Genomic DNA, 24,762 nt, shown 5'->3' on the forward strand with positions numbered 1-24,762 from the left:
ACTTGGGCTTAAAAGGTGTTTTTGAGGGCACAGAAACTGCCTGACCTGAGACACTGGCGTCTGTAGTTGGAGAGATGTTTTGCTTGTACCAGGCCTTCAGATGTAGATTCCTGTAGAAATGAAATAGGTACATCTTTGAATTGAATGAATTGAGTATGTGGGTGCAAAGGACAGTCCTTTAGACAAGCCCGTTAACACAATCATCAGAAAGGGGTTCTCCAGAAATGTTGATCACAGCCTTGTTCTGGTCCTGCTCCGTGTGGTTGGATTGTCTTGATTTCTTCCTCCCCCCTCCATGTTGTGTGCTTCCGCTTCCTCTCCCTCTCTTGTTGAGGAACCTGCGTGGCTCCTCTTCATGGTCTAAAACATCTTGGGAGGAGCTGGCCTCTGAGTGTCTGGGGTGATGCTCATCGTCACTGCTTGTAAAATTGAAAGAAACAGATTTAGGCTTCCTCTGCGGATGTGATTCTTGCGCGTTGGTTTTCTCCAGGCAAAGACCTTGCCATCGCTATAGTCTACTTCATCTCTTCTAAATTTTCTTAGCTTGTCCTGCTTCAAATGTCAGAGTGAATGTGTCTACTTTCTCTTTCAAGATCTTATCACATTGTGCTTTGTTAGAATTGTCACTGTTCTGTGATTTTCCGTTTTTACTAGTTCAATTTCTGTTTGGACTACTTGTCTGTCCTTTTTAAATGCTTCTATTAGAAGTAGCATTAGGTCAAAAGAACACCTGTTGAGAATAGCCTCCCATTTATCTCTAAATTCAGTTTTACCTTGTGCTCCATTAGCTGGAAACTTCATAATACGGAGTCCTCTGGGGATTAGGCCTTTCCTCCAATAGTCAGACAAGGTAATAGAATTGAGGTCAAGTTTGGTGTCTTTCTCCATTAGCTGTTGCAAGTCTCCGTAAGCCTTGTTTAAGTTCATTCCAGTATTCTCTGTGGCTGTCATCTCATCTAGCAATGAGGTAGTGGTAATAACCCTTTGACCCTCTTCATGGGAATAGGAAAATCTTGTAGCCTCTTGGGTAAAATCCATAGTATGAGTTGTAAAATGTTCCCAAAACACAGAAAAAATGACTGTGGAGCTGCTTCCTCTACACACGACCCAAGTGCTATGATTAACTTGTAGAAAAAAAGAGGAGGAAGGGAAGCACTGCTGTGGTGGATGAATCTGAATTAGTTGGGTAACATAGATAATTTAGATGTCTTATCTGCATAATATGCTTATGTGATATACTTGTTATTAGAATGTATCCCTTCGGACTCTGGTGTTGGCATTTGCACTTCTTCCCTCAGCTGGGGCTCAGTCACCTGGGGCCCAGAGAGGGGAGAGGTCAGACTTGTCTTTTACATGTCTCTGGTGCTATACAGACTATCAGAAAGGGAAGAGGACAGGATGGAACATTGTCTTCATATGTGAATGTGTCTTTACCTATTCTTAAACCATGTGAAGGGATGGCGTGGGGAACCAATTACTTGTCTCCACAATGTCTGTGCGCAAGTCACTCCCTCCTTTGGCATTGGGGGGAGGTGTATGGCAGTGTCTGGAACCGTTGCATGTCCTCTCTGATGTTGCACTTATCCTGGGATAGTGTATGACCTAGAGGCTCACTCCCCTCAGTGAGCTTGTCCAGGAGTGGGGTCAAGAAGGGGTTTTACTTGAGATGGGAGTATCTAGAGTTGACAATTGATTTAGGCCTTTGGATGAGTTGGTGTTTTTGTGCTAGGAGTAACAGGAACAAGATAGCAACCTCGTCTTAGGGACCAAACTGAACGATAATTTATAGGGAATGTTATCTGGCTACGGGATACTCCTTTCTCATTTATAAAGTCTCACTTTGTGAACTGTTCCTAATATCTGTGGTTTGTTATGTCGACTAGGGGGTGGATCTTTGCTAGAGAAAATCTCAGTAGCCATTGTGTTGTCACTCTCAACGGATCATTAGAAATGGTGAATCGTTGAAAGTCATTGCTATTGCAAAGCTCTTATTATTAAAGATGTAGTTTAAGTATAACTTGTGTGTAAAGTTTGTCTCTCTTTATTTGATAGTAAAGAAATTAACCACCACACTGCTAAGGTACACAATAGTAGATTTTGGTAGACAGAAGGTGGAACTCAAGTACGCCATAGAGGTAGCCAATGAAGACTACCCCATGGCAAGGCGCTACAAGTCCTTACACAATGACAACCCTGCCTCCCTACAAGCTATGGGTATTGATCATGTTCCGGCCTCAATTAGAAAAGGGGACCGTCTTAAACAGCTAAATCAAAGGGAACATTTTGGGATTTACAAACTACAGGACCACTAAGTACCATGGTTTAAATGAAGATATGGATTTCTCACCTTTCCTGTAGGGTCGTGATAGGTCCATTTGTTGTCATCTAGTGTACATTCTGCTCTATTGCCCTCAGCTATGTTTAGGCTGTTGTTGTTCATGTTTGCTGTGTTCTAGTGTACTATGGAATAGATGGCTCTCCTATTCTTGGCACTTTTCCCAGTCATATTTAAGATTACACTACCTTTCTAGGCGTTTTAATGCTTCTAACTTGGAGTTGAATTTTTTTATAACATATCTACAGTATTTCACTTTTTAATGTGTATAGTATTGCTTACTAGGAGTTGTCCAATCTATTTTGTAACCACTCCCTCTTCAAATTAGTGCTGATTGGAAAAAGCTATTCAAAAGAGGACATTGTATTATAATTTCGTTGTACTCCCTGACAAAGGCCATGCAGTCGAAACGCGTCGGATTTTTTAAACTTTGTTTCCATTGAACATGCTATACAAATAAAGATATTTAAATTAATTATATGAATAATGCCTTGGTCCTCCTTTTTGATAACCAAATACTCTTTTACCAAAGAGCACATTCTGTATACCAAAATCTATTATTGTGTACCTAATTAACCAAAGTTAATTTGTGGAATTTCTTTCCTTAATGCGTTTGAGCCAATCGTTGTGGTGTGACAAGGTAGGGGTGGTATACAGAAGATAGCGCTATTTGGTAAAAGAGCAAGTCCATATTATGGCAAGAACTTCTCAAATAAGCAAAAAGAAATGACAGTCCAACATTACTTTAAGACATGAAGGTCAGTCAATGCGGAAAATGTATGAACTTTGAACGTTTCTTGAAGTGCAGTAACACTCTGGGAAGATCCAGAGTTACCTCTGCTGCAGAGGATACGTTCATTAGAGTTACCAGCCTCAGACATTGCAGCCCAAATAAATGCTTCAGAGTTCAAGTAACACACATATCTCAACATCAACGGTTCAAATGAGACAGGCCTTCATGGTCGAATTTCTGCAAAGAAACCACTACTAAAGGACACCAATAAGAAGAAGAGATATGCTTGAGACGCAGAGCAGGTGACCGGATTATCTCTGCATATGTGGTTCCCACAATGAAGCATGGAGGAGGTGGTGTGATGGTGCTTTGCTGGTGACACTGTCTGTGATTTATTTAGAATTCAAGGCACACTTAACCAGCATGGCTACCACAGCATTCTGCAGCGATACGCCATCCCATCTGGTTTGCATTTAGTGGGACTATCATTTTGTTTTTCAACATGACAATGACCCAACATACTTCCAGGCTGTGTAAGGGCAATTTGACCAAGAAGGAGAGTGATGGAGTGTTGCATCAAATGACCTGGCCTCCACAATAACCCGACTTCAACCCAATTGAGATGGTTTGGGATTAGTTGGAATGCAGAGTGAAGGAAAAGCAGCCAATGTGGGAACTCCTTCAAGACTGTTGGAAGAGCATTCCAGGTGAAGCTGGCTGAGAGAATGCCAAGAATGAATGTGCAAAGCTGTCATCAAGGCAAATATATAAAATATATTTGTTTAACACTTTTTTTGGTTAATATATGATTCCATATGTGTTATTTCATAGTTTTGACTATTATTCTACAATATAGAAAATCGTTTTTTTTTAAATAAAGAAAAACCCTTGAATGAGTGGGTGTGTACAAACGTTTGACTGGTAGTGTATGATAAGCCTTTGGAACCCATTCTGGGATGAATTCATACTTCCCATACACAGTGCAAGACAGGCCATTCCAATTTGACTATAGTACCTGTCTTGGCCTCAGGGGTGTCATCTGTGCCCTGTTCAGGAACTGGGCAGCTTTTTGGTTTATCAGGTGGGGTGGATGGAGAACCTTTTCTCCACACGTAGACAAAAAGAGGCACATTCATAAATAAAGGGACAAAATCTGACAGAGAAAATGAGAACATGAGAATTTGACAGGGACAAGAGTGCGAAAAGGAAACAAAACAAGAAAAATGAGAAGGAAAAGTTGACGGGGACAGGATAGTGAAATGGAGACAAAAATAAGAAAAACGGAGGAAAAGCGGGAAGGTTGCCAACAAGACGAGGAGAAAGAATGAGCGAAAGTCACAGACAAATAAGCAAAAGAGAGAGTTGGTGATGCAAATGTAATGAAAGACAGCGTGACATTGCAGTGAAGGGGACTATAGAGAGCGTGGGAGTACAAAAATAGACATATTGAAAAGCAGCACTGTTCACCAAGGCCCTCAGAGAGATTCCAACAAAGTGCGAATGAGAGGTCACTCCCACGCAAGAGGCCCAATCAAAACCGGACCCGCCTCCAAGGACAGTGGAAGCGGCCATTCATTGTTATCCAATACAAGGAAATTATTTCACCACAATGGTCCTCTTCTCATAGTTCAGCCTTCAGGTGTCTGATGCTAAATGGTTGAATGGTGAAGCTGAGTGGTTGACTAATGTCTGACTAGATACCCATTACAAGAAAGTCCAGAGCCTTTCAATGTGATGATAGTCTTTCTTTTTCATCCAAAGTGAAGGGGGATAAACTGCAGGTAAACTACAAGTATTTAACAGGAACCTGGTAGGGATGGACATGAGAAACCGAGTACTCGAAATTAGGTCAAAGCTTGATCTTTAACCAGAGCTTTACATTTTTTTAATAAAATCACATTTTAAAGGTCACATGCGCCGAATACAACAGGTGTAGACCTTACCGTGAAATGCTAACTTACAAGCCCTTAACAAACAACGCAGTTCAAAAAATGTGTTTGAACGACTCAAACCTAAGTGTATGTAAACTTCCGACTTCAACTGTATATACTAGGCGGTGTCAGAGAGAGGCCCAAAATATTGGGAAAATTGTTTTTTTACACTGCTGCTACTCGCTTTTTATTATCTATGCATAGTCACTTTAGAAATTACCTAGACTAACCTGTACCCCCACACATTGACTCTGTACTGGTACCCCCCCAAGAAAAGAGTTAAGAAAATATTTACTAAATAAACTAAGGTGAAAAAATATATATATCTACAAAGAGTAACAAGAAAATTACATAACAATAATTGGGGGGGTACCAGTACAGAGTGGGACCATGCAGCTGTCATACCGCTCAGGAATGAGACGAGTTCGGTCTCCTAGAGATGAACGTACTTTGGTACGAGAAGTGCAAATCAATCCCAGAACAACAGCAAAGGACCTTGTGAAGATGCTGGAGGAAACGGGTACAAAAGTATCTATTTCCACAGGAAAACGAGTCCTATATCGACATAGCCTGAAAGGCCGCTCAGCAGGGAAGAAGCCACTGCTCCAAAACTGCCATAAAAAGGCCAGACTACGGTTTTCAACTGCTTATGGGGACAAAGATTGTACTTTTTGTAGAAATGTCCTTTGTTCTGATGAAACAGAAATATAACTGTTTGGTCAAAATGACCATTGTTATGTTTGGAGGAAAAAGGGGGAGGCTTGCAAGCCGAAGAGCACCATCCTAACCGTGAAGCACGGGGTTGACAGCATCATGTTGTGGGGGTGCTTTGCTGCAGGAGGGACTGGTACACTTCACAAAATAGATGGTATCATGAGGAACAAAAATTGTGGATATATTGAAGCAACATCAGTCATAAAGTTAAAGCTTGATCGCAAATGGGTCTTCCAAATTGACACTACCTTCTGTAGCACCTTAAGGTCAGATGCCAAGCAATTGCCATACCAGGTGGTGATGCAACCGGTCAGGATGCTCTCGGTGGTGCAGCTGTATGACTTTTTGAGGATCTGGAGACCCATGCCAAATCTTTTCAGTCTCCTGAGGGGGAAAATGTATTGTCGTGCCCTCTTCACAACTATCTTGTGTTTGGACCATGATAGTTAGTTGGTGATGTGGACACGAAGGAACTTGAAACTCTCGACCAGCTCCACATCAGCTCAATCGATGCCCTCCTTTTCGATAAGTTCACGATCAGCTCCTTTGTCTTACTCACATTGAGGGAGAAGTTTTTGTCCTGGCGCCACACTGCCAGGTCTCTAACCTCCTCCCTATACAGTGCCTTGCAAAAGTATTCACCCCTTTGGCGGTTTTCCTATTTTGTTGCAGTACAACCTGTCATTTAAATGGATTTCATGTAATGTAAAAATGTAAAATAATTACTTATTTAAAAAAATATATATATACAAAACGGAAAAGTGGTGCATATGTATTCACCCCCTTTGCTATGAAGCCCCTAAATAAGATCTGGGCAACCAATTACCTTCAGAAGTCACATAATTAGTTAAATAAAGTCCACCTGTATGCAATCTAAGTGTCACATGATCTGAGTATATATACTCCAGTTCCGAAAGGTCCCAGAGTTTTTAACACCACTAAACAAGGGGTACCACCAAGCAAGGGGCACGATGAAAACCAAGGAGCTCTCCAAACAGGTCAGGGACAAAGTTGTGGAGAAGTACAGATCAGGGTTGGGTTATAAAAAAATCTCAGAAACTTTGAACATCCCACAGAGAACATTAAATCCAATATACATTTTTTTAAAGAATATTGCACCACTACAAACCTGCCAAGATAGGGTCGCCCACCAAAACTCATGGACCAGGCAAGGAGGGTATTAATCAGAGGCAACAAAGATAACCCTGAAGGAGCTACAAAGCTCCACAGCGGAGATTGGAGTATCTGTCCGTAGGACCACTTTAAGCCGTACACTCCAAAGAGCTTAAAGAAAAAAATTAAGAAAACACGTTTAGGCATGTGGGAGACTGACTAAACATATCGAAGAAGGTACTCTGGTCAGATTAGACTAAAATTGCGCTTTTTGGCCATCAAGGAAAACGCTATGTCTGGCGTAAACCCAACACCTCATCACCACGAAAACTTCATCCCCACAGTAAAGCATGGTGGTGGCAGCATCATGCTGTGGGGATGTTTTCATCGGCAGGGACTGGGAAACTGGTCAGAATTAAAGGAATGATGGATGGTGCTAAATACAGGGAAATTCTTGAGGGAAACCTGTTTCAGTCTTCCAGAGATTTGAGACTGGGACGGAGGTTCACCTTACAGCAGGAAAATGACCCTAAGCATACTGCTAAAGCAACACTTGAGTGTTTTAAGGGGAAACATTTAAATGCATTGGAATGGCCTAGTCAAAGCTCAGACCTCAATCCAATTTAAAATCTGTGATTTGACTTAAAGATTGCTGTTCACCAGCGAAACCCATCCAACTTGAAGGAGCTGGAGCAGTTTATCCTTGAAGAATGGGCATAAATCCCAGTGGCTAGGTGTGCCAAGCTTATATAGACATACCCCAAGAGACTTGCAGCTATAATTGCTGCAAAAGGTGGCTCTTCAATGTATTGACTTCGGGGGGGTGAATAGTTATGCATGCTCAAGTTTTCCGTTTTTTTGTCTTATTTCTTGTTTCACAATAAAAAATATTTTGCATCTTCAAAGTGGTAGGCATGTTGTGTAAATCAAATGATACAAACCACCCAAAAATCTATTTTAATTCCAGGTTGTAAGGCAACAAAATAGGACAAATGCCAAGGGGGTGAATACTTTCACAAGCCACTGTAGGCTGTCTCATCGTTGTCTGTGATCAGGCGTACCACTTTTGTGTCATTAGCAAACTTAATGATGGTGTTGGAGTCGTGCTTGGCCATACAGTCGTGGGTGAACAAGGAGTACAGGGGGGGACTATGCACACACCCCTGAGAGCCCACAGTTTTGAGAATCAGCGTGGCAGATGTGTTGTTGCCTACCCTTACCACCTGGGGGCGGCCCGTCAGGAAGTCCTGGATCCAGTTGCAGAGGGAGGTGTTTAGTCCCAGGGTCCTTAGCTTATTGATGAGCTTTGAGGACACTATGGTGTTGAACGCTGAGCTGTAGTCAATGAATAGCATTCTCACATAGGTGTTCCTTTTGTCCAGGTGGGAAAGGGCAGTGTGGAGTGCAATAGAGACGGCATCATCTGTGGATCTGTTGGGGCGGTATGCAAATTGAAGTGGGTCTAGGGTTTCTGGGATGATGGTGTTGATACGAGCCATGACCAGCCTTTCAAAACAGTTCATGTCTACAGACATGAGTGCTACGGGTCGGTAGTCATTTAGGCAGGTTACCTTAGTGTAATTGGGCACAGGCACTATGGTGGTCTGCTTAAAACATGTTGGTATTACAGACTCGGACAGGAAGAGGTTGAAAATGTCAGTGAAGACACTTGCCAGTTGGTCAGCGCATGCTCGCAGTACACATCCTGGTAATCCGTCTGGCCCTGCGGCCTTGTGAATGTTGACCTGTCTAAAGATCTTACTCACATCGGCTGCGGAGAGCGTGATCACACAGTCTTCCGGTACAGCTGGTGCTCGCATGCATTTTTCAGTGTTATTTGCCTCGAAGCGAGCATAGAAGTAGTTTAGCTCGTCTGGTAGGCTCGTGTCACTGGGCAACTCTCGGCTGTGCTTCCCTTTGTAGTCTAATGGTTTGCAGGCCCTGCCACATCCGACGAGCATCAGAGCCGGTGTAGTACGACTCGATCTTAGTCCTGTATTGACCTGTAGCTTAGCATCTGCTTCATCTGACCACTAAAGCAACTCTTCTTCCCCCATGTGACCTACTTGCTGTGTGTATGTACTGACATGTATGTGTAACTGATAGATGCACACACACTACATGTTAATGTTTTTAAATGTATGTCAATTGTAAAGTATTTTGTCTAATGTCTGTGTCGGACCCTAGTAAGAATAGCTGAAGCCATTGGCTCCGGCTAATGGGGATCCTAATAAATGACATAAAAAATAACACAATGAAATGGACAGCGCTTTCTAAGGTGATGATTAATTCATAACACCCATATGCATATTAGAGCATAAGCAAAGGCCTACATATGAGCCCAAGCCAGGAAAAAAACGGAATTAAAATAATGAATGTGCCATTATACAATAATACTGCATATTACACATGGCACCATTTTTTCTTTTTAAAGACTCAATTAAGAAATCTTTGGTAGATAATTGGTTTAGCCTAAATTAAACAAATTCTGACTTAAATAGGGCTTTGTTTCAGAATGAATAGGCTGACACATTACCTATAGCTCCAGAATATCTCACCACTGAGTTTCCATCCCCTCCACTCTCTCCTTCATGCCTTTCTCCAGCGCGCAGAGAGAGGGTCTGTCAACAGTTTAATTAAATATGTTTTGTTGCGTTTTTTTTTTTTTTTTTTTATCGATGTTCCCGAACAGATTTCACTTGGTTTCCCAAATGAAGCACCGGATAGCTGCAGGAACAGGGTTCACACCCATTCCCCAGGCGCTCTCATTTGTTGACTTCTGTAACCGTAAAAGCCTTGGTTTCATGCATGTTAACAGAAGCCTTCTTTATTCACTGCTTTACCACACTCCGCCAACCCTGATGTCCTAGCCGTGTCTGAATCCTGACTTAGGAAGGCCACCAAAAATTCTGAAATTTCCATCCTCAACAACATTTTCCACCAAGATAGAACTGCCAAAGGGGGCGGAGTTGCAATCTACTGCAGAGATAGCCTGCAGAGTTCGATCATGCTATCCAGGTCTGTGCCCAAACAGTTCGAGTCCACCTTTCCAGAAATAAGTCTCTCACTGTTGCCGCTTGTTATATACCCCCCTCAACTGCCTGCTGTGCCCTGGACACCATATGTGAATTAATTGCCCCCCATTTATCTTCAGGGTTTGTACTGTTAGGTGACCTAAACTGGGATATGCTTAACACCCCAGCCGTCCTACAATCTAAGTTAGATGCCCTCAATCTCACACAAATTATCAAGGAACCTACCAGGTACAACCCTAAATCCGTAAACACAGGCACCTTCATAGAGATCATCCTGACCAACCTGCCCTCTAAATACACCTCTGCTGTCTTCAACCAGGTTCTCAGCGATCACTGCCTCATTGCCTAAATCCGTAATGGGTCAGCGGTCAAACGACCACCCCTCATCACTGTCAAATGCTCCCTAAAACACTTCAGCGAACAGGCCTTCCTAATCGACCTGGCCCAGGAATCTTGGAAGGATATTGACCTCATTCCGTCAGTAGAGGATGCCTGGTTATTCTTTAAAAGGGCATTCCTTACCATCTTAAATAAGCATGCTCAATTCAAAAAAATGCAGAACTAAGACAGATATAGCCCTTGGTTCACTCCAGACTTGACTGCCCTTGATCAGCACAAAAATATCATGTGGCTTACTGCATTAGCATTGAATATTCCCCGCGATATGCAACTTTTCAGGGAAGTTAGGAGCCAATATACACAGCCAATTAGGAAAGCAAAGGCTAGCATTTTCAAACAGACATTTGCATCCTGTAGCACAAATGCCAAAAAGTTCTGGGCCACTATAAAGTCCATGGAGAATAAAGCATTTCCTCCCAGCTGCCCACTGCACTGAGGCTAGGAAACACTGTCACCACCGATCTACGATAATAGAGAATTTCAAAAAGCATTTTTATACGGCTGGCCATGCTTTCCACCTGGCTACCCCTACCCCGGTCAACAGCACTGCACCCCCCACAGCAACTTGCCCATTTCTCCTTCACCCAAATCAAGATGGCTGATGTTCTGAAAGAGCTGCAAAATCTGGACCACTACAAATCAGCTGGGCTAGACAATCTGGACCCTCTCTTTCTAAAATGATCCACCGCAATTGTTGCAACCCCTATTACTAGCCTGTTCAACCTCTTTTTCGTATCGTCTAAGATTACCAAACATTGGAAAGCTGCCGCGGTCATCCCCCTCTAAGGGGGAGACACTCTAAACCCAAACTGTTACAGACCAGTGTTTTTCTGAATCAAAACGCTCCAAATGAATGGACATTTTGGGGATATAACGACGGAATTAATCGAACAAAAGGACCATTTGTGATGTTTATGGGACATTTTGGACATTTTGGAGTGCCAACAGAAGAAGATCTTCAAAGGTACAGCATGAATTATATCGTTATTTATGAGTTTTGTCGCGCCTGGCGGGTTGAAATATGATTGTCATGTGTTTGTTTGATGGGGTGCTGTCCTAAGATAATAGCATGGTTTGCTTTCGCCGTAAAGCCTTTTTGAAATCTGACACGGTGGCTGGATTAACAAGAAGTTAAACTTTATTTTGGTGTATTGCACTTGTGATTGTATGAAAGTTAAATATTTCTAATAATTTAATTTGAATTTGGCGCTCTGCCATTTCACCGGATGTTGTCAAAACGATCCCGCTAACGGGATTTGATCCATAAGAAGTTTTAAAACCTTTTTTTCCGTTGAACATGCCATACAAATAAAGGCATTTAAATAAATTATATGAAGAGTGCCTTGGTCCTCCTTTCTTTTTGAAAACTACATTTAATTTTATCTCTGGGACCCTAAGGATGACAAATCAGAGCAAGATTACTGAATGTAAGTACATTATTTACCTTCAGAGGTGAATGTATCAAACCAGGTCCTGTGATTAAAATGTTTTGTTGTTGTGCACTATCCTCAAACAATAGTATGGTATTTTTTCCCGCTGTAATAGATACTGTAAATTGGACAGTGCAGTTAGATTAATATCAATTTAAGATTTCTGCCCATATAAGACATGTCTATGTTCTGGAAAGTTGGCTGTTGTTTATAATATCATTCTAGTCACATTATCGCATATTGAGCCACAACCGTACCGGTTTAGGGACAACGATAAAATTGAAACAATGTCGATCCATCCACATGCTCTGAATTGCGCACTATGTAGAGTGCTTCATGGGCCCCAGAGAATGATATAGATCTCATGGCAGACATGATAGAAATGGGTGGTTTGGTATTACGATTGTAGGCACACACCCTGCTGTGTGATTTAGGGTGTAGAGAAAGAGCACTTCCTCTGTACGTGTCTTGCAAGCTTCAGTTGGAAGCTTGATGCACTGCTCGATCAAAGTGGTGTGCAGTGACTGATTTCTGGTAGTTTTCCTCAAGGCCTTGCCACATTCATCTAAACCCTGTCTTCTGATAGCATATCTTGTTTTTCCAATTTATTATTTTGCTTATGGTGAATTATTTTCTTTTACCTCTTCGCTAACTGTCCACTCCGTATTTTCCTCCACCAGGTGCTCTCTCTCGTTCCCTCTCTTCCTCTTCATCCTCCCTGGACTCCAGACATGGCCTGACCGTGCAACCTCGGCCGTTTCCACGACAACGGCCTCCCGCAAGGCAGCGGCGGGAACGGCTTCAGCCCAGTTCCAAATCCATGCCCCCTCCGACCCGGTCTAATCCCAGCCCCAGCCTCATTGGTACTGCACTCTCGTGTCATAATTTCAAACCAATGAAATCCACCTACGTTGCTTTGAGTACCTTATATGGTGGAACCAGTTTAAAGTTGTAGAGGAGCCTTTATTTCGCTCTCTGATCTGATTATTAGTTAGTTACATTGGCAATTGAGTCACATTGATTAGTGAGCTCTTGAGGCCATGGTAATGTTGAGAGCTGAAATGACTAATATTATTATGTCCAGGAAGGTACTTGAATAATAAGTCATTATTATGATGGTGGCATTAGTGAACATGATGGTGATTATATTAATGGCTTCCCTGATGTTACAGCTGCTTACGGTGTTGGTAAAAACATTAATATTCTCTCTCCCCCTCCCATGTTCCAGTACCCCGGAGCCGGACTCCCTCGGCCAGTAGCTCCGTGTGTGACGGGCCCGAGGTGCGCCTAGGGGAGAGGGTGTTGGTGGTGGGCCAGAGAACAGGGGTGGTCCGCTTCTACGGCAAGACCAACTTTGCCCCAGGTCAGATCACTCTCTATACCCCAAACCCACTACACACATCACGCTACATCCACTGGTAACCATGTGTACTGGCATACTAACTACCATACTAACAGGGTTGCGGTCAATTCTATTTCAATTCAATCAATCCGGAAAGTGTTCTGAAATTACGCTGAAATGACGGAGTCACCTATTATTCACCAAACAATATTTTGAAAGAGGAAGTTTAATGTTTTAAGCATATGTTTTCGTTTGTCTCCTCCATATCCACTAACCGAAGCTTATTATATGGATATTTCTTTCTATTAATAACGTAGAATTAACAGCTGTACAGAAAGACTCATTTTGAAGGTCAAATTACAGAGGAGGAACTTCTTCTACATCCGCTGGTAACCATGAGAACTGGCATACTAACTACCATATTATGTTTCAATTCAGTCAATACAGAAAGTGTAATGAAATGACGGAGTCACCTATTATTCACCAAACAATATTTTGAAAGAGGAAGTTTAGTGTTTTAAGCATATGTTTTCGTTTGTCTCCTCCATATCCACTAACCGAAGCTTATTATATGGATATTTCTTTCTATTAATAACGTAGAATTAACAGCTGTACAGAAAGACTCATTTTGAAGGTCAAATTACAGAGGAGGAACTTCTTCTACATCCGCTGGTAACCATGAGAACTGGCATACTAACTACCATATTATGTTTCAATTCAGTCAATACAGAAAGTGTAATGAAATGACGGTGTCACCCATGATTCCCCAAACAATATTTTGAAAGAGGAAGTTAAGTATTTTAAGCATGTTTTCATTTCAGTCTCCTCCATATCCACTAACCAACGTTTATTGTATGGATGTTTTTTTCTGTTTAATAAGGTAAAATTAACAGCTGTACAGAAAGACTCATGTGAAGGTCAAATTTCAGAGGAGGAACTTCTTGATGCAATTAAAGCCTTTAAGTCTGGCAAAACTCCAGAGCTGGATGGCAGACCCGTGGAGGTATACAGTGGCTTGCAAAAGTATTCACCCCCTTGCACCTTGCACCCTCTAGCACTTGAAGATGCAAAATATTTTTTATTGTGAAACAAACAAGAAATAAACAAGAAACAAGAAAACTTGAGCGTGCATAACTATTCACACCCCCCCCCCCCCCGAAGTAAATACTTTGTAGACACACATTTTGCAGCAATTACAGCTGCAAGTCTCTTGGGGTATGTCTATATAAGCTTGGCACATCTAGCCACTGGGATTTTTTGCCCATTCTTCAAGGCAAAACTGTTCCAGCTTCAAGTTGGATGGGTTCTGCTGGTGTACAGCAATCTTTGTCGTACCACATTCTCAATTGGATTGAGGTCTGGTCTTTGACTAGGCCATTCCAAGACATTTAAATGTTTCCCCTTAAACCACTCAAGTGTTACTTTAGCAGTATGCTTAGGGTCATTGTCCTGCTGGAAGGTGAACCTCCACCCCAGTCTCAAATCTCTGGAAGACTGAAACAGGTTTCCCTCAAGAATTTCCCTGTATTTAGCTCCATCCATCATTCCTTTAATTCTGACCAGTTTCCCAGTCCCTGCCAATGAAAAACATCCCCACAGCATGATGATGCCACCACCATTATGGGGATGGTGTTCTAGGGGTGATGAGGTGTTGGCTTTGCCAAAAAGCTAAATTTTAGTCTCATCTGACCAGAGTACCTTCTTCCATATGTTTGGGGAGTCTCCCACATGCGTTTTGGCGAACACCAAACATGTTTGCTTATTATTTTCTGGACACTCTTCTGTGAAGCCCTGCTCTGTGGAGTGTACGGCTTAAAGTGGTCCTATGGACAGATACTCCAATCTCAGCTGTGGAGCTTTGCAGCTCCTTCAGGGTTATCTTTGGTCTTTTGTTGCCTCTGATTTTAATGCCCTCCTTGTCTGGTCTGTGATTTTTGGTGGGTGGCCCTCTCTTGGCAGGTTTGTTGTTGTGCCATATTCTTTCCATTTCTTAATAATGGATTTAATGGTGCTCCGTGGGATGTTCAAAGTTTCAGTTATTTTTTTACAACCCAATCCTGATCTGTACTTCTCCACAACTTTGTCCCTGACCTGTTAGGAGAGCTCCTTGCCGCTTGCTTGGTGGTGCCACTTGCTTAGTGGTGTTGCAGACTCTGGGGCCTTTCAGAACAGGTGTATATATACTGAGATCGTGTGACAGATCATGTGACACTTAGATTGCACACAGGTGCACTTTATTTAACTAATTATGTGTCTTCTGAAGGTAATTGGTTGCACCAGATCTTATTTGGGGCTTCATAGCAAAGGGGGTGAATATGTATGCATCTGTTTTTTAATTTTCTAGAATTTTAGAAACAAGTAATTTTTTTCATTTCACTTCACAATTTGGACTATTTTGTGTATGGCCATTACATGAAATTCAAATAAAAATCTATTTCAATTACAGGTTGTAATGCAACAAAATAGGAAAACCGCCAAGGGGGTGAATACTTTTGCAAGGCACTGTACCCAACCTTTTTTCGATATACTTAGAGGACCGTTATTAGCATGTTTTAATCTACCATTTATATAAGAGTGGTTATCAGACACTCAACAAGAAGGTCTGATTTCATTTTTACTGAAACATGGTCCAAGTGGTAAATATAAAGATCCAGTCCATGAAAAAAATTGGAGACCTCATACACTTCTGTGTTGTGATGCAAAATGCGTAGCACATAGAATTAAAAAGGTATTGTCGGATATTATTCATCCTAATCAGACAGGTTTTTTACATGGACGATATTTTGGAGATAATATAAGTACCGGAAACAATAGAACACTAATGAAAATCTGGAAAACAAGGCCTGGTATTCATAGCTCACTTTGAAAAGGCTTTTGATAAAGTACTACTGGAATTTATATATACATGCCTGGAATATTTAAATTTTTGAGAATCTCTTATAAAGTGGGTTAAAGTTATGTATAGTAAGTAATGGCTACTTCTCAAAGTGTCGGAGTAAAACAAGGTTGTCCACTATCGGCATATCTATTTATTATTGCCATCGAAATGTTAGTTGTTTAAATCCAACAGATCCAACAATAATATCAAAGGGTTAGATATCCAGGGCATTAAACAAATGTCATTATAGGCTGATGTTGTCTTTTAAATCCATAATTTGGATCCTTCATAGATGATCTACTTTTTTAATCTCTCTGGATTACAACCAAATTATGATAAGTGTACTATATTGTGTATTGGATCACAAAAAAATACAACTTTTACATTACCGTGTAGTTTACCAATAAAATGGTCTTATGGTGATGTGGACATACTCAGTATACATATCCCGAAAGAGAGAAATTATCTTCATAGAAAGGTAGCAAAGATGGATAAGATCTTGCTACCTTGGAAAGGAAAATACCTGTCTGCCTATGGAAAAATCACCCTGATTAACTCTTTAGTCATATCCCTGTTTACCTATTTGCTGATGGTCTTGCCTACACCTGTTTTATTAATTATATGAGCAAAAAACATTGCATTTTATTTGGAATGGCAAAGCAGACAAAATTTAAAAGGGCCTATTTTTTAGAATTTGGAGAGCTGAAATTCTTAAATATTAAAGCAGTAGACTTCTCAATGAAGGCGTCAGTCATACAAAAGTTATACATAATTTCGAACTGGTTCTCTAGCAAATTAATAAGAATGTCTCACCCCATGTTCAAGAAAGGTCTTTGCCCTTTATTCAGTTTATAACCTCTAACTTTCGGTTATTTGAAAATGATAATCTCCAAAATATCGCTATTTTAAAAACAAGCCATAGAAAGTTGGTTGCAATTTCAGTTTAATCCACCAGAAAACACAGAACAAATAATGCAACAAATATTGTGCTCAAAAAAAAAAAAAGCTATAATCTTTGTAAAGGATATCATAAATAGGTCTTGTCAAGTTATGTCACACATGCAGCGAACTAAAATATATGGAAATGTCTGCTCTACCCAAAATTACAACCAACTAATTGCAGCATTACTGCAAATATGGAAGAGGCAAGTGGAAGAGGGAAAAATTAAGGAACTTCTCTGCTAGACCTGCATTAAAGACCAAAATTGGTTAAATAAAATAGTGATGAATGAAAAAAGTATACCAGTTTAATTTAAGGACCAAAAAATTGACAACTGTGCCATATAAACTCAGCAAAAAAAGAAACGTCCTCTCACTGTCAACTGCGTTTATTTTCAGCAAACTTAACATGTGTAAATATTTGTATGAACATAAGATTCAACAACTGAGACATAAACTGAACAAGTTCCATAGACATGTGACTTACAGAAATGTAATAATGTGTCCCTGAACAAAGGGGTGGTCAAAATCAAAAGTAACAGTCAGTATCTGGTGTGGCCACCAGCTGCATTAAGTACTGTGGTGCATCTCCTCCTCATGGACTGCACCAGATTTGCCAGTTCTTGCTGTGAGATGTTACCCCACTCTTCCAACAAGGTACCTGCAAGTTCCCGGATATTTCTGGGGAGAATGGCCCTAGCCTTTACCCTCCAATCCAACAGGTCCCAGACGTGCTCAATGTGATTGAGATCCGGGCTCTTCACTGGCCATGGAAGAACACTGACATTCCTGTCTTGCAGGAAATCAGGCACAGAACGAGCAGTATGGCTGGTGGCATTGTCATGCTGGAGGGTCATGTCAGGATGAGCCTGCAGGAAGGGTACCACATAAGGGATTTGGATGTCTTCCCTGTAACGCACAGCGTTGAGATTGACAATGACAACAAGCTCAGTCCGATGATGCTGTGACACACTGCCCCAGAACATGACGGACCCTCCACCTCCAAATCAATCCCGCTCCAGAGTAAGGGCCTCGGTGTAACGCTCATTCCTTTGACGATTAACGCGAATCCGACCATCACCCCTGGTGAGACAAAACCGCAACTCGTCAGTGAAGAGCACTTTTTGCCAGTCCTGTCTGGTCTAGCGACGGTGGGTTTGTGCCCATAGGCGACATTGTTGCCGGTGATGTCTGGCGAGGACCTGCCTTAAAACAGGCCTACAATCCCTCAGTCCAGTCTCTCTCAGCCTATTGCGGACAGTCTGAGCACTGATGGAGGGATTGTGCGTTCCTGGTGTAACTCGGGCAGTTGTTGTTGCCTTCCTGTACCTGTCCCGCAGGTGTGATGTTCGGATGTACAGATCCCGTGCAGACGTTGTTACACGTGGTCTGCCACTGCAATTTATTTCCCTGGCCGCATCTGCAGTCCTCATGCCTCCTTGCAGCATGCCTAAGGCACGTTCACACAGATTAGCAGGGACCCTGGGCATCTTTCTTTTGGTGTTTTTCAGAGTCAGTAGAAAGGCCTCTTTAGTGTCCTAAGTTTTCATAACTGTGACCTTAATTGCCTACCGTATGTAAGTTAATTAATTGTTTATGGTTCATTGAACAAGCAATTGAACAATGCCGAGAGTGTGCAAGGTCATCAAGGCAAAGGGTGGCTACTTTGAAGAATCTCAAATATAAAATATATTTTGATTTGTATAACACTTTTTTGGTTGGTACATGATTCCATATGTGCTACAATGTACAATGTAGAAAATAGTAAGAAAATAGAGAAAAACCTTTGAATGAGTAGGTGTTCTAAAAATTTTGACCGGTAGTGTATATTTACAAAAAAAATTGTGGGGGGTTGGAAATGATGCAGACCATTACATTGATGGAAGCTACAATCTATCTGCAATATAAAGTGTTCTGAAATTCTGCTGGCAAACGCTTACCTACATACACGAATCTATGGGGCCAGAAGGTTAAGTCCTTTACGTCATTTTTATTGTGTGCAAACTGCCATCAAAAGGAAAGAGATTGGGCATGGGTGTGGTTATCGCATAATTACAATACAGTGATGAGCTCCAATAGTATTGGGAAAGTTACACATTTTTGGTTTAGCTCTGTACGCCCACACTTTGTATTTTAAGTGATACAATGACTATGACGTTATAGTGCAGACTGACAGATTTAATTTGAAGGTATTTTCATCCATATTGGGTGAACTGTTTAGAAACTAAAGCACTTGTTATACATAGTTCCTCCATTTTATTGGACCACAAGTATTGTGACATTCACTTCTGTGTATTTTAAAGTAGTTAAGAGTTTTGGTCCCATATTCCTAGCACTGTTAACATCAAGCTTGCGACTCTACAAACTTGTTGGATGCGTTTGCTTTAGTTGTTTTAGATTTATTTTGTGCCGAATAGAAATTAATGGTAAATAATGAATTCTGTCATTGGAGTCACTTTTATTGTAAATAAGAATATAATGTGTTTTTAAACACTTCTACATTCATGTGAATACGACCATGATTACAGATGATCCTGAATAATTTGTAAATAATGATGAGTAAAAAAGTTAGATGCACAAATATCAGACCCCCCCCCAAAATGCTAACCTCTTGGGGGTATGATATTTGTGTGTATTTATTATACTAAAGGTGAGGACGCTGTTGAGTTTATGTGCATTTTACATTTACTTAACTTTTCACCGAATTTGTTGATAACTAATCTAAAAGAAATACTCTGGATACATTCAGTAACATGATAAGAATATTCTTTCAAAATTTGGGGTAGGTGCAAAATAAGAAAAAATAATTACTAGCGTTGCACAGTTACTAAGTAATTTCAATTATGACTCAAAGAAGAGTCTTCAACTATAAGGTGCTTTTTTTTTTTAGTTCTGCTAGCTCTGCCGCTGAGGTACTACAGTAAGCAGACTTGTAGTTGTTTTGTTTGGAACACAGCCCTGCATCTCCTCCATCATACAATTACTGTTGTTGTTTACGCAATCCAACATTTTTCCATTATAAATCGCAATCTGGGTCAGGTGAGCATAATTTCAAAGCTTGTTATGTTGCCAACATGACTAGCTAAACTATAAAATACGATTTTACAGTGTTAGACTTTCACAAGGCAATTCAGAAAACGGGTTAAAGTTCTCCGTCACTGCGACGAATTTCAGTTACAGTGGGGCAAAAAAGTATTTAGTCAACCACCAATTGTGCAAGTTCTCCCACTTAAAAAGATGAGAGAGGCCTGTAATTTTCATCATAGGTACACTTCAACTATGACAGACAAAATCAGGAGAAAAAAAATCAAGAAAATCACATTGTAGGATTTTTAATGAATTTATTTGCAAATTATGGTGGAAAATAAGTATTTGGTCACCTACAAACAAGCAAGATTTCTGGCTCTCACAGACCTGTAACTTCTTCTTTAAGAGGCTCCTCTGTCCTCCACTCGTTACCTGTATTAATGGCACCTGTTTGAACTTGTTATCAGTATAAAAGACACCTGTCCACAACCTCAAACAGTCACACTCCAAACTCCACTATGGCCAAGACCAAAGAGCTGTCAAAGGACACCAGAAACAAAATTGTAGACCTGCACCAGGCTGGGAAGACTGAATCTGCAATAGGTAAGCAGCTTGGTTTGAAGAAATCAACTGTGGGAGCAATTATTAGGAAATGGAAGACATACAAGACCACTGATAATCTCCCTCGATCTGGGGCTCCACGCAAGATCTCACCCCGTGGGGTCAAAATGATCACAAGAACGGTGAGCAAAAATCCCAGAACCACACGGGGGGACCTAGTGAATGACCTGCAGAGAGCTGGGACCAAAGTAACAAAGCCTACCATCAGTAACACACTACGCCGCCAGGGACTCAAATCCTGCAGTGCCAGACGTGTCCCCCTGCTTAAGCCAGTACACACAAAATTTCAGATTTTTTTTTACCCTACATTGTCGGGAAAGTAGTCAGGCCCCTTGACTTTTTTTGAGCTCAGGTGCCTCCTGTTTCCATTGATCTTCCTTGAGATGTTTCTGAAACTTGGACTACACCTGTGGTAAATTCAATTGATTGGACATGATTTGGAAAGACACACACCTGTCTATATAAATCCCACAGTTGACAGTGCATGTCAGAGCAAAAACCAGGCCTTGAGGTTGAAGGAATTGCCGTAGAGCTCCGAGACAGGATTGTGTCAAGGCACAGAGTACCAAAAAATGTGTCCAGCATTGAAGGTCCCCAAGAACACACTGGCCTCAATCATTCTTAAATGGAAGAAGTTTGGAACCACCAAGACTTCCTAGAGCTGTCCCCCCAGCCAAACTGAGCAATCGGGGGAGAAGGGCCTTGGCAAGGAAGGTAACCAAGAACCCGATGGTCACTCTGATACAGTTCTTGTGTGGAGATGGGAGAACCTTCCAGAAGGACAACCATCTCTGCAGCGCTCCACAAATGAGGCCTTTATGGTAGAGTGGCCAGACGGAAGCCACTCCTCAGTAAAAGGCGCATGACAGTCCGATTGGAGTTTGCCAAAAGACACCTACATGAAGAACAAGATTCTCTGGTCTGATGAAACCAAGATTGAACTCTTTGGCCTGAATGCTCAGTTTCATGTCTAGAGGAAACCTGGCACCATCCCTATGGTGAAGCATGGTGGTGCCAGCATCATGCTGTCGGGATGTTTTTCCAGTGGCAGGGACTGGGAGACTAGTCAGGATCAAGGGAAAGATGAACGGAGGAAAGTACAGAGAGATCCTTGATGAAAACCTGTTCCAGAGCGCTCAGGACCTCAGACTGGGGCGAAGGTTCACCGTCCAACAGGACAACGACCCTAAGCACACAGCCAAAACAACACAGGAGTGGCTTCGGGACAAGTCTCTGAATGTCCTTGAGTGGCCCAGCCAGAGCTCAGACTTGAACGTGATCGAACATCTCTGGAGAGACCTGAAAATAGCTTTGCAGCGACGCTCCCAATCCAACCTGACAGAGCTTGAGAGGATCTGCAGAGAAAAATGGGAGAAACTCACCAAATACAGGTGTGCCGAGCTTGTAGCGTCATAACCAAAAAGACTCAAGGCTGTAATCGATGCCAAAGGTGCATAAATAAAGTACTGAGTAAAGGGTCTGAATACTTATGTAGATATCATATTTCAGTAACTCTTTTTTTTTTTATATACATTTGCAAAATGTGAACAAATTGTTTTTGCTATGTCATTATGGAGTATTATGTGTAGAGGGGAAAAAACGATTTAATCCATTTTAGAATAAGGCTGAAACATGACAACATTTTGAAAAAGTCAAGGGGTCTGAATACTTTCCAAATTCACTGTAGCTCAGTATTTGAAGTATTTATTTTATACAGTCATTATTGCGTATCTTTATCGAGGTTGTCTATAATTTCAGACCCCACTGTATATCATATACGTAAATATAGCTATGATTGTGTTTTCTGTACTAGTGTTATAAACTCTCCACAGGAGAAAATGTTTGGTATCACTTTACTTTAAGTGTTATTGGAACACTGCTCTGCAGTATCAATCCTTTAGATACACAAAAGCCAGAACTAGTTGGGTACTATTAAGTGACAAGTGTAGGCTTTGGGCAGGTCTGTCTGTCATTCGGAACAACTTCGGTGCCACACACAGTTTTGTTTTCGCTTCATTCAGTCATTTTCAAAGTGCTGTAAAAGGGCCATTCATTAAAAAATATATATTTCACCTTTATTTAACCAGGTATGCCAGTTGAGAACAAGTTTTCTTTTACAACTGCGACCTGGTCAAGATATAGCAAGCAGTGAGACAAAAACAACAACACGGAGTTACACATGGGATAAACATACAGTCAATAACACAATAGAAAAATCTGTGTGCAAATGTAGTAATATTAGGGAGGTAAGGCAATAAATAGGCCATAGTGGCGAAATAATTACAGTTTAGCAATTAACACTGGAGTGATAGATGTGCAGATGAGGATGTGCAAGTAGAATACTGGTGTGCAAAAGAGCAGAAAAAAAACAAATATGGGAATGAGGTATGTAGTTGGTTGGATAGGCTATTTACAGATGGGCTGTGTACAGTTGTGGCGATCGGTAAGCTGCTCTGACAGCTGATGCTTAAAGTTAGTGAGGGAGATATACAGTTGAAGTCAAAAGTTTACATACACTTAGGTTGGAGTCATTAAAACTAGTTTTTCAACCACTCCACAAATTTCATGTTAACAAACTATAGTTTTGGCAAGTTGATTAAGACATCTACTTTGTGCATGATACAAGTAATTACTTTCCAGCAATTGTTTACAGACAGATTATTTTACTTATAAATCACTGTATCACAATTCCAGTGGGTCAGAAGCTTACATACACTAATTTGACTGTGCCTTTAAACAGCTTGGAAAATTCCAGAAAATTATGTCATGGCTTTAGAAGCTTCTGATAGGCTAATTGACATCATTTGAGTCAATTGGAGGTGTACCTGTGGATGTATTTCAAGGCCTACCTTCAAACTCCGTGCCTCTTTGCTTGACATCATGGGAAATTCAAAATAAATAAATAATTCACTCTACTTTCATTCTGACATTTCACATTCATTAAATAAAGTTGTGATCTTACCTGACCTAAGATTGGGAATTTTTACTAGGATTAAATGTCAGGAATTGTGAAAACTGAGTTTTTAAAAGTATTTGGATAAGGTGTATGTACACTTCCGACCTCAACTGTACATCCCTCCCTACCGTGTAGGCTTACCCAGTATCGAAGGCTTGGCTTGACGATCTCCGAATGTCATTAACAATGGCAATTTTAGCATGTAAATCTGGATGGGGCAAACTCAACCAATATTTTTAGAAATTTTTTTTTGCAAGTTAATCCACTGCACAACATTGTATTATTTCATTATGCCTATTTGGTCTTAAAAGAAAGGAAAATACAATCACGAGCATCCACTTTTTTATGCAATATACCGACGCACAAACAAAACAACCCTTGCAATATCAACTGGAATTACATGGGTCTATTAAGTCAAATCAAAATCCGCCGAATACAACAAGTGTATACTTTACCGTGAAATGCTTACTTACAAGCCCTTAACCAACAGTGCAGTTCAAGAAGAAGAAAATATTTACCAAGTAGACTATAATAAAAAGTAACACAATAAGAATAACAATAAAGAGGCTATATACAGGGGGCAACGGTACTGAGTTAGTGTGCGGGGATACAGGCTAGTTGAGGTCATCTGTACATGTAGGTGGGGGCGAAGTGACTATGCATAGATAACAAACAAACAGCGAGTAGCAGCAGTGTACAAAAGGGGGGGGGGGGGGGCAATGTAAATTGTCTGGTGGTGATTTTTATGAATTGTTTAGCAGTCTTATGGATTGGGGGTAGAAGCTGTTGAGGAGCCTTTTGGTCCTAGACTAGGCGCTCTGGTACTGCTTGCCGTGCGGTGACAGAGAAAACAGTCTAGAGACTCCAGGGTGACTGGAGTCTGACAATTTTATGGGCTTTCCTCTGACACAGCTATTATATAGGTCCTGGATGGCAGGAAGCTTGGCCCCAGTGATGTACTGGGCCGTTCGCACCACCCTCTGTAGCGCCTTACGGTCAGATGCCGAGCAGTTGCCATACCAGGCGGTGATGCAACCAGTCAGGATGCTCTCTGGTGCAGCTGTAGAACCTTTTGAGGATCTGGGGACCCATGCCAAATCTTTTCAGTCTCCTGAGGGGGAAAAGGTTTTGTTGTGCCCTCTTCACCACTGTCTTGGTATGTTTGGACCATGATAGTTCGTTGGTGAGGTTGTTGAAAAAACTATTTGAATGAGAAGAGACTGTCACTGGCAAACATGGTTTAAAGACCCAACAACATTATTTAGTTTCCCCTCCTCGTGAATAAAAGCACATATACAGTGGGGAGAAC

The 24,762-nt window shown here is 41.2% G+C and overlaps 1 protein-coding gene across 3 annotated transcripts in view; it reads left to right on the forward strand.

Annotated features, from left to right (window-relative positions):
- Positions 1-24,762, forward strand: part of LOC139530509 (CAP-Gly domain-containing linker protein 4) — an 88,662-nt gene that overhangs the window by 34,943 nt on the left and 28,957 nt on the right. For all 3 annotated transcript variants that reach the window (XM_071326999.1, XM_071326998.1, XM_071327000.1), the window contains exons 10-11: positions 12,371-12,553; positions 12,919-13,053. In XM_071326999.1, coding sequence (XP_071183100.1) covers positions 12,371-12,553; positions 12,919-13,053 — 318 coding nt within the window. The remainder of the gene's footprint in view (positions 1-12,370; positions 12,554-12,918; positions 13,054-24,762) is intronic.

Source organism: Salvelinus alpinus, chromosome 9 (genome assembly GCF_045679555.1).
Source record: "Salvelinus alpinus chromosome 9, SLU_Salpinus.1, whole genome shotgun sequence".
In the NCBI taxonomy this organism is placed as follows: domain Eukaryota; kingdom Metazoa; phylum Chordata; class Actinopteri; order Salmoniformes; family Salmonidae; genus Salvelinus; species Salvelinus alpinus.